This window comes from Cherax quadricarinatus, unplaced genomic scaffold (genome assembly GCF_038502225.1).
Source record: "Cherax quadricarinatus isolate ZL_2023a unplaced genomic scaffold, ASM3850222v1 Contig950, whole genome shotgun sequence".
Lineage (NCBI taxonomy): Eukaryota > Metazoa > Arthropoda > Malacostraca > Decapoda > Parastacidae > Cherax > Cherax quadricarinatus.
Window position 1 is genome coordinate 3,669 of NW_027195976.1, and position 11,551 is coordinate 15,219.

At 37.6% G+C, this 11,551-nt stretch overlaps 1 protein-coding gene across 1 annotated transcript; it reads left to right on the forward strand.

Annotated features, from left to right (window-relative positions):
- Window positions 1-274: 274 nt before the first annotated feature.
- Window positions 275-10,701, forward strand: LOC128697374 (cytochrome b-c1 complex subunit Rieske, mitochondrial-like; the record flags this gene model as incomplete). Its single annotated transcript, XM_070080781.1, is given in 4 exon segments — window positions 275-418; window positions 4,559-4,736; window positions 9,532-9,680; window positions 10,233-10,701. Coding segments are annotated over 4 exon segments (611 nt in total), but the record flags the coding sequence as incomplete, so codon positions are not given.
- Between the last annotated feature and the right edge of the window lie 850 nt (window positions 10,702-11,551).

Genomic DNA, 11,551 nt, shown 5'->3' on the forward strand with positions numbered 1-11,551 from the left:
AAAAAAAAAAAAATAATCTCTAATGGGATATTTGGCAAGTACAGTATCATACCTGGTATTGCACACACTTCCCTTCTGGTTTGCCATTGATTTTTCAACTTATCAACATTGCAAAGTTATTTTTACTGTTATTTTGTTTAGGCATAATGTTCTAACCTAAATAGGCTTTTGTTTAATTTTTGGGAAGGTATTTTTTTTTTATTCAGGCTTACATAACTATGGTCTGTAATTATTTAAGTTGTCTATAACAATTCATACAGATTTTCTGTTTCAGCAAGCTCTCAAATACGATATGCCCATACGGATATCAAAGTACCAGACTTTAGTGCATATCGACGTAATTCTGTTAAGGATACCCATGTCAAAGCTGGTGAATCAGAAACTGCCCGAAAATCTTTCACATACCTGCTTGCTGGAGGTAAGAAATTTTGTATCATGTCTGCTACCTTGTTACTCTATGCTAGTAGGAGGATAATTATTAAGTATATTTATTATCTGCAGATGCTTAAATATGTTAATGATTTATGTGCATTACTATGCATTTAGACAAATCCATAGTTATACATAATCCATTTTTGAACTGATATAAATTAGACATTTGTGAGTGGATTTATAAGCATTAAGAAGTTGACATTAACACACACGGTGTGTTGGAAAAATTAATATTGGTTAACGTTAAAAAACTTGTTAATAATTCAGTACGCAATACTGTACAGCAGTAAAACTTGTTAATAATTCATTGTTATACTGTAGTGGTTGCCTTTGTAACCATACAGCTGTTAACTGGATGCCAGGATTAACCAGATGTCCAAGCTGTATTAACCCTTTGACTGTTTTGGTCGTATATATACGTCTTACATGCTACTGTTTTGGACGTATTTATACGCATAAATTCTAGCGGCTTCAAATCAAGCAGGAGAAAGCTGGTAGGCCCACATCTGAGAGAGAGGGTGTGTGGTCAGTGTGCACCACATAAAAAAAAATCCTGCAGCACACAGTGCATAATGAGAAAAAAACCTGACCGTTTTTTTGGATTAAAACGCCGACTTTGCTGTGTATTTTCGTATAGTATTTATCATTGTATTGTTGTTTTCATGAAAAAAAACATATTACAGAAATAGAGATGATTTTGATTAGTTTCACAATGAAAACGACCTTGAAATTGAGCTCAAAGTAGCGGAAATGTTCGATTTTTACCGATGTTCAAGAGTAGGCAAATAACACCACACGTCCAATACACATCAACTGGGGAGTCTAATATTCTTTCACTAGTGCACTGATATTATTTATACCATTTTTACAATAATGCAGTAGTCTGCATAACTGTAAATTTTGTATTTATTGTATGAATAAAAAATCAAAATAGAAAGCAATAGTAATATAAGAGGGGCCTAGAGACATGACTAATGAACAGAGGATATGTTATTTTAGTGCCAAGAATGTCTACATTGTTTATTCTGGACCCTATTTTGAAATTGGCATCTTCTTTAATTTGTGTGAAATTGGCCAAATTGCCAATTTCTGACCACTTTATTGGGTAGTTCAGATCGGTAAATGGGAGGTTTCTTTTACTCAACAGATAGAAAAAATGGAGTTCTAAAGAAATAGCTATGAGTTTGGACAACTGGAACAACAGAATTGGCCAAAAACAGGGCTCAAAGTTGGCGAAATTGCTGATGCATATACAGTGGACCACCGAGTTTCGGCACCCTCGACTTTCGCGAAATTCGACCTTCGGCGAGTTTTTTTGGGAAAAATTTGGCCTTGAGTTTCATGAAAAAACTCGTGTTTCGGCGACCGTCTGGTACCCATCCGCCCGTCACCGCGCACACAAAGCCAGTCTCCCACGCCATTCACGCTCAGTGTGCCATTGTTTACCAACACGTGACCATCACCCCGCGGGTTCATACAATACATTTCATAATAATCCATTGTTTTTTGTGCTTGCAACTGCTAAATAAGTCATCATGGACCCAAGGAAAGCTAGTGCAAGCCCTTTGGTAAATAAAGTGAGTGACGGGGATGTGGAAGATTTGGTGGAGGACCACAGGGAAGAGCTAACCGCTGACGAACTGGAAGAGCTTCAACTGGAACAGCATCAGACCACAGCCGAGGAACTTTCTTCAGAGAAGAAGGAAGATGGAGTGGATGAGGTGCCTTCTTCAGTGATTAAGGACGTGTGTGGAATGAGTTGCAAAGCTTTGTTGAAAAGTATCGCCCTGACCAAGCTGAAACAAGCCGTATCTGCAACATGTACAATGACTGTTGTGTCCCACTTTAGGAAAATCTTAAAGAAACGCCAGAAAAAGACCTCTCTGGATAGATATTTTGTGCACCAGGGGTCCAGTGACTCTCAAGTTGTTCCCAGTGGCATTAAAAGAAGGGAAGTAACCCCAGATAAGGACTTGCTACCTAAAGTCCTAATGGAAGGAGATTCTCCTTCCAGACAATAGTGTACACCTTCCTCCTATCACCACCTCCCATCTTCCATCCACCCAGAAGTCTTCAGTAAAGGTAAGTGTAATGTTATTATTATTTATTTTAAATGCATGTACTACTTGATTTCTGATTGTTTTCATTATGTAAATCTTTATTTAATTTGAAAAAAAATATTTTAATATTTTTGGGTGTCTGGAACGGATTAATTTTATTTCCATTATTTCTTATGGGGAAAATGGTTTAGAGTTTAGTGAATTTCGACCTTCAGCGGGCTCTCTGGAACAGATTAATCATGAAACTCTGGGGTCCACTGTATGTCGCCGAGACCGCTAACTTCGCGGGAGAGTAATTCCGTGAGTTTTCAACCAAATTTCGTACTTTTGGTGTCGCTACCATCAGGAAAAGATTCTCTATCATAAGAAATTTTTTTTTTTCTCAAAAATTTTGCGACATAGAATGACAGTTTCAGAAAGGAGCTTGCGACAGTCAAAGGGTTAAAGTAGAAAGATAGGCACCTCTACGAATCGCACTGTGAGAGGGGGGAGTGTTACAAAATGTGAATCTTCATAAATAGTTTTTAAAGGTATTCTTGTAATTTATACAGAAATAATTTATATATGAACTGTGCTTTAGTAAATAAGAATTGCTCTAGCTTTCTACTAGCATGTGTGTTAAAACTCATAATTTTGGGGAGAAGTTTTTTCCTATCAGTACTGTACTGAGAAACTTTGGTGTCCCAGGCATACTTACGTTTTAGTTCACTTAACCCGTAAACGGTCCAAGCAGATCTACGTTCACGTGTAGTGGTACAAAAGTAGATCTACGTTTTTTTTACATATTTTCAAATATAACAAAAAAAAAGAAAGTAGATCAAAGTTTTTTTACACATTTTCAAATGTAAAGAAACAAAAAGAAGATCTACATTTTTTACATACTTTCAAATGTTGAAAAAACGTATATATACGTTCGGACCGTTTACGAGTTAAATAGATGGTACCATATTTAAAATATTTGTTCAACCCTTTTATAGTGTAGGCAGATAACTGATTTTCTGTTGAACCTAGTAAGTATAAATTGTATACCTCTTTCCTTATTTTTATGCATTGAATGTAAAATTTTTATCTTGACTGCACATTGAATTTTTAGTTGTTTAAGTTATATTTTCTGGCTTTCATGTATTATTGTGATTAGGATGTAATTTAAGATTTTTGGTTACTGTTACTAGCTTTTGGGTATGATTCACGATACTGCTAGTATGATAGTATATGTACTATGAAGAATTTAAATTATTTTTTTTTGACTATTTTTCCTTTATTGCAGTTTATTATAAAGTAGCCATTTATACAAAGTTTTGATCAGATGTCAGTTTTTCAAAGTGCCATATTTTTAGGACCCTTGCCCATTTTGGTCTGAAGCACATCTATAGCAAAATTTCACTCTAACCTGTCTAAAGTATTTACCACATGTCAAATACTCGACAATATATTCTGCATTAAAATATCTACTGGTATGACCTTACTCCCCAAAAAAGGATTTCATAAGCTGTTGTTAATATTTAGGGATTACATTTTTTTGTGAAGTGTGCAGTAATAATGAGTACAATTAGAACCTGATCTTATACCTGCTTATATTTTCAAATACCCTATACTGTAATTAGTGGTGAATGAGCCCCCCTGGAAGCAGGAAGCATTATGTAGAACAAGCTTGATCACACTATGGTTTAGGTGCTGCATGTGACTGCTCATTCAGTGCTGCTCCATGAGACAATATCCGGAACAGGAAGCATACTTAGATAATGTGTAAAGTTTCATTGAATGAATAGACAGTCCGCACCAAGCCATGGCTTGGTCACATCTCGTACAGAATCTTTGCTGGACGTGCATGTTCCATGAAGACATGGAACTTTGGTGAAGAAATTCCACTTTATGGTTATTGAAATTGCCTGTTCTTAGAACAAGACTATTAAAAAGGGGGCATAAGGAAAGAAAAAAAAAATGGTGATTACTAACCAATTGTATACCAAAGATGTCCTGAAGGTATGTGTACTTGCAATCTCTTCTTTTGAATTCGTTTTATTGCATGAACACTGTGTATCGTTTCATAAAATAATTTTTTTTAGGTGGCACTGTTGCTGGGATGTACTGTGCTAAGACAGTAGTTACAGAATTTGTCTCCAACATGTCTGCTTCTGCTGATGTACTGGCCATGGCAAAGATTGAAATAAAGTTGGCTGACATTCCCGAAGGAAAATCTGTCACGTTCAAGTGGAGAGGCAAACCTCTTTTTATTAGACACAGGTAATGCTTTGATGGAAGATTGAACTGAATGTTTATAAAATACTAACTGTGATTTGCTCTGATATGATATATTGTACAGTGGAACCTCAAAAATTGAACTTAGTCCGTTCCAGGAGCTAGTTCTGAATTCGAAAAGTCTGAAATTTGAAGCAATATTTCCCATAAGAAATAATGGAAATACATTTAATCCATTCCAGAAACCCAAAAATATTCACACAAAAAATACATTTTATAGAGATTAATTACAGTTTTACATACAACAAATACTATAGTTTTTAATTATACATAGTAATATATATAAAATAACATTTTTTTTTTTTATTATTATCACACCGGCCGATTCCCACCAAGGCAGGGTGGCCCGAAAAAGAAAAACTTTCACCATCATTCACTCCATCACTGTCTTGCCAGAAGGGTGCTTTACACTACAGTTTTTAAACTGCAACATTAACACCCCTCCTTCAGAGTGCAGGCACTGTACTTCCCATCTCCAGGACTCAAGTCCGGCCTGCCGGTTTCCCTGAATCCCTTCATAAATGTTACTTTGCTCACACTCCAACAGCACGTCAAGTATTAAAAACCATTTGTCTCCATTCACTCCTATCAAACACGCTCACGCATGCCTGCTGGAAGTCCAAGCCCCTCGCACACAAAACCTTCTTTACCCCCTCCCTCCAACCCTTCCTAGGCCGACCCCTACCCCGCCTTCCTTCCACTACAGACTGATACACTCTTGAAGTCATTCTGTTTCGCTCCATTCTCTCTACATGTCCGAACCACCTCAACAACCCTTCCTCAGCCCTCTGGACAACAGTTTTGGTAATCCCGCACCTCCTCCTAACTTCCAAACTACGAATTCTCTGCATTATATTCACACCACACATTGCCCTCAGACATGACATCTCCACTGCCTCCAGCCTTCTCCTCGCTGCAACATTCATCACCCACGCTTCACACCCATATAAGAGCGTTGGTAAAACTATACTCTCATACATTCCCCTCTTTGCCTCCAAGGACAAAGTTCTTTGTCTCCACAGACTCCTAAGTGCACCACTCACTCTTTTTCCCTCATCAATTCTATGATTCACCTCATCTTTCATAGACCCATCCGCTGACACGTCCACTCCCAAATATCTGAATACGTTCACCTCCTCCATACTCTCTCCCTCCAATCTGATATTCAATCTTTCATCACCTAATCTTTTTGTTATCCTCATAACCTTACTCTTTCCTGTATTCACCTTTAATTTTCTTCTTTTGCACACCCTACCAAATTCATCCACCAATCTCTGCAACTTCTCTTCAGAATCTCCCAAGAGCACAGTGTCATCAGCAAAGAGCAGCTGTGACAACTCCCACTTTGTGTGTGATTCTTTATCTTTTAACTCCACGCCTCTTGCCAAGACCCTCGCATTTACTTCTCTTACAACCCCATCTATAAATATATTAAACAACCACGGAGACATCACACATCCTTGTCTAAGGCCTACTTTTACTGGGAAAAAATTTCCCTCTTTCCTACATACTCTAACTTGAGCCTCACTATCCTCGTAAAAACTCTTCACTGCTTTCAGTAACCTACCTCCTACACCATACACTTGCAACATCTGCCACATTGCCCCCCTATCCACCCTGTCATACGCCTTTTCCAAATCCATAAATGCCACAAAGACCTCTTTAGCCTTATCTAAATACTGTTCACTTATATGTTTCACTGTAAACACCTGGTCCACACACCCCCTACCTTTCCTAAAGCCTCCTTGTTCATCTGCTATCCTATTCTCCGTCTTACTCTTAATTCTTTCAATTATAACTCTACCATACACTTTACCAGGTACACTCAACAGACTTATCCCCCTATAATTTTTGCACTCTCTTTTATCCCCTTTGCCTTTATACAAAGGAACTATGCATGCTCTCTGCCAATCCCTAGGTACCTTACCCTCTTCCATACATTTATTAAATAATTGCACCAACCACTCCAAAAGTATATCCCCACCTGCTTTTAACATTTCTATCTTTATCCCATCAATCCCGGCTGCCTTACCCCCTTTCATTTTACCTACTGCCTCACGAACTTCCCCCACACTCACAACTGGCTCTTCCTCACTCCTACAAGATGTTATTCCTCCTTGCCCTATACACGAAATCACAGCTTCCCTATCTTCATCAACATTTAACAATTCCTCAAAATATTCCTTCCATCTTCCCAATACCTCTAACTCTCCATTTAATAACTCTCCTCTCCTATTTTTAACTGACAAATCCATTTGTTCTCTAGGCTTTCTTAACTTGTTAATCTCACTCCAAAACTTTTTCTTATTTTCAACAAAATTTGTTGATAACATCTCACCCACTCTCTCATTTGCTCTCTTTTTACATTGCTTCACCACTCTCTTAACTTCTCTCTTTTTCTCCATATACTCTTCCCTCCTTGCATCACTTCTACTTTGTAAAAACTTCTCATATGCTAACTTTTTCTCCCTTACTACTCTCTTTACATCATCATTCCACCAATCGCTCCTCTTCCCTCCTGCACCCACTTTCCTGTAACCACAAACTTCTGCTGAACACTCTAACACTACATTTTTAAACCTACCCCATACCTCTTCGACCCCATTGCCTATGCTCTCATTAGCCCATCTATCCTCCAATAGCTGTTTATATCTTACCCTAACTGCCTCCTCTTTTAGTTTATAAACCTTCACCTCTCTCTTCCCTGATGCTTCTATTCTCCTTGTATCCCATCTACCTTTTACTCTCAGTGTAGCTACAACTAGAAAGTGATCTGATATATCTGTGGCCCCTCTATAAACATGTACATCCTGAAGTCTACTCGACAGTCTTTTATCTACCAATACATAATCCAACAAACTACTGTCATTTCGCCCTACATCATATCGTGTATACTTATTTATCCTCTTTTTCTTAAAATATGTATTACCTATAACTAAACCCCTTTCTATACAAAGTTCAATCAAAGGGCTCCCATTATCATTTACTTACCTTTATTGAAGATTGGTGATGGCATCTGGAAGATAGGGAGGAGGAGAGAGGGAGTTGGGGTTAGTGTTTGGAAGGAGAATACCCCTCCATGAGGACTTCAGGTAAAGCCCTCTTTGGGGTTACTTCCCTTCTGTCTTTTAATGCCACTAGGACCAGCTTGAGTGTCACTGGACCCCTGTCTCACAAAATAACTGTCCACAGTCCTCTGTTTCTGGTGCCTCTAACATTTCCCTAAAATGGGACATGGTTCTGTCACTGAACTTGTTACAAAGATGGCTTGTTTCAGCTTGCTCAGGGTGGTACTTCTGCACAAACATTTGGACATCATTCCACTTGACACAAATCTCCTTAATCTTTGAAGAAGGCACCTCATCCACTCCCTATACGTATTAACACCTTTCGCAACATCAGCTTCCTTGATTTGTTCTTTCTTTGACAGGATAGAACCGAACCGATGGTTGACTTGTTTTTCCCATACATCCTGGCAAGCTCAACAAGTCTCACACCACTCTCATACATCTGTATTATTTCCTTCTTCACATCTATGGTGTTTCTCACTTTCTTTACCACAGGGGTACCACTAGCAAGTTTCTTTGGGCCCATGGCAGCTTATTTCACAGTCCCACAAGCACTAAACACAACGAAATAATCGTAAAATGCGTGAATGAGAGCGCAGGTTAGTGTTCACTCAAGCATAAACAAAGCTAGACTGCTCACGGCGCCTGCGGGGGACGAGGACAGAGCGGGCGGCAGACAGGTCCCGTACCCGGCGGTCCGAAAATAGGGGCGCGTTCGTTAATAGGGACACTGTCCGAAAAAATGGTCCTATTTTCGAAACGTTTGATATGTGATACGTTCAATTTTTGAGGTTCCACTGTATTTTGTTTTAAACAGGTTTGAATGAAGCCAGATAGATACGTATACTGCATTTTCAATAAACAAGTTTAAATCAGGGTTGTAGGAAGGTGTATAGCAAGCTTTGTTAAATATTTGCCTGAAATTGTCAGAGAACAATTGAATGATTTTAGTGGCAGCATTAGATAATAAAAAAGCTAAATGCAAAAGCATACAAGGTCAACATAAAATATGCCCCACCGAGAAAACATGAAAAGTGATCATACCATGAATGGACACGACTCTATAGAGGAATAGGGTCATGGAACTGCTTAATAAACGACATCTATCACAAGGAAATCTATGCAAGAAAATAGTACTATAGAACAGTAGCTTTGGCGTAGATACCAGATAGAAGAAACACAAATGGAACAAAAAAACTTTCAAGAAATTTGGAAAATACAAAATGTTTTTTTCATGTACAAAATCCAAGTTAGAAGTCTGTATGTATTGTCCCTATACTGAATATTCATACTCTAAAGAAGTAAGGAAAACCTTGAACAGTATGAATTGGTGTTCAGTGATCCTATTGCTGTCATGATAGCTGAACACCCAGATTGTTTATTCATGAACTGCTGGCCCTGTATATTATATATGGAATTTTATATTAGCACAAGTCCTGCAGACTTTAAAAGGAGACATAGATAACATGTGCACATACTCAGCCCCTGTTGAACCAATATTAAAGAAAACTAGATGGGGGAGGTTGATTTTGTTGGAAGATAGGGTAACCAGAGATAGTAATTGTAGGAGACAGTGATGTTAATATTCATACGTAAAAAGGTTAGGGGGATATACGAGGTGTTTTCTCCTGTGAAAATATTCTATATTGGCTACCTCTAAAAATACAATTAATGGCATGTCTACATGTTCCAATAAAAAAATTCTATTACAGGACAGATACAGAAATCGAAACTGAGGCTAATGTGGATGTGAGCAGTTTACGTGACCCACAACATGACTCTGATCGCTGCACAGATCCCAAGTGGCTAATTGTTCTTGGGGTGTGCACCCATCTTGGTTGTGTACCAATTGCAGATGCTGGTAAGTTTGTATTACATATTAAATTAGTTTTTAATTAATGAAGGATGATACTGGTTGATAATTACTATAGTATTTAGTTTTTGCTATTGCATAATTGTACACCTTTATTCTAGATATTTGAAATTTTAAGTCGCATACAAAATTTGACTTGCTGCCATTTATATGCTTTCCCCTCCCCCACTCAAAATATAAAAAAATTTGTTAATTTTTTTTATCTTGGTTTATGACCCTTGTGGGTTTAGTGCTTAGTTTTGATTATAATATCTGGTTAGCTGGACTTAGAGTCCTGGAGGTGGGAAGTACAATGCCTGCACTCTAAAAGGGGTTTGCGATATTGGCTGTTTGGAGTGACGTCTAAACTGTCGTATCTGAGCGCCTCTGCCTCGGTGGGAAAAGGCTGACATGTTAAAAAAAAAAAAAGTGGAAAAAATGGCATTCTGCTTTCCGGCCGGCAGTAGCCAGGAACGTAACCTGCCATATCAGTAGGGCCCTGCTGTATATTGTACTCAAAAATATTCTAAAATATTATCTTGATTTGTCATATAATTCCAGGTGAATTTGGTGGATATTACTGCCCGTGCCATGGTTCTCATTATGATGCATCTGGCCGCATCCGTAAAGGTCCTGCACCACTTAACTTGGAGGTTCCAGCACACGTCTTCACTGAAGATGGACTCCTCATTGTAGGCTAAATCTCAAGTGACTTCTTTCATAAAATTGTTTCTTACTATTAATATTAAAGAAGAGTTTAATTTAATAGGTGTTATTTATTGTTCACGATAAAACCATGTTACTAATAATGAGCTAAATTTGAGCATTCTCGTGGTAGTGGAAAACTGCAAAATTAACGGTGACAAATTTCTAAAAGATAAATTATCACAGGTTTGTAAATATGGGAACATGCATCCTTCTTGCCTTGTGTTGTAGATATTGTAAAGATGAGTTAGCAAACACGAACCACAGACGTGAGACTTGCTAGCCCACCTAACAGAAAACTGTAATATAAAACAAAATTTTATTACCATTTGCTTTAATTGACCCTACTGGTAAATTATTATATATACATATATGTCCTTTTACATTTTTTCAATACTGAAGCATAATTGGTGTGCATATGGTCTGCATTGTGATCAGATAAGGTGAGTATTTACTATTGGAATCAAGAAATTTGAATTTGATAGATCTTTTGCTCCTTCAGGGTCGAGACCCTTGCTCTCAAACCTGCTCTCAGGATCTCGGTAATTTAAAAAAAAAATGACTTTTTGTTGTGAAATCAGAGAATGTTTTTCTGAAGACAATAAAACAAAAAAGTACAAAATTTGACGGAAAACTGATGAAATTACACTCTTGCATTTTGCTGCGTCAGTGATATTTACGTATTGACGATTTTTCCACTTTAGTCCAATTTTAGACTTCTTGCAGTGTTCCAGATGACTAAATTCTTAGCATGTCTTCCATTCTTTCAATTGCACTCGAGAAACTGCCCATTCAACTATTTAAATTACCCAATAAAGTGATCAGACATTGGTAATTTGACCAATTTCACACAAAATTCAAGATATGCCTATTTCAAAATAGGGTCCAGAATAAACAATGGAGACATTCTTGGCACTAAAATATAATTTTCTCTCTTACTTTATCACATTTCCTGGCCCTTCTTATATTACACTTGCTTTCCATTTTGAATTTTTATTCGCACAAAAAACAGATTTACTGTTATGCAGACTACTGCATTATTGTAATAATTGTATAAATGTCAGTGCATTCCTAAATGCATATTAGACTGGCCAATTGGACACTTACCGGACAAGTGATGTCATTTGTGTACTCTGGAATATCGGCAAAAATTTAATATTTCTGCTACTTTGAGG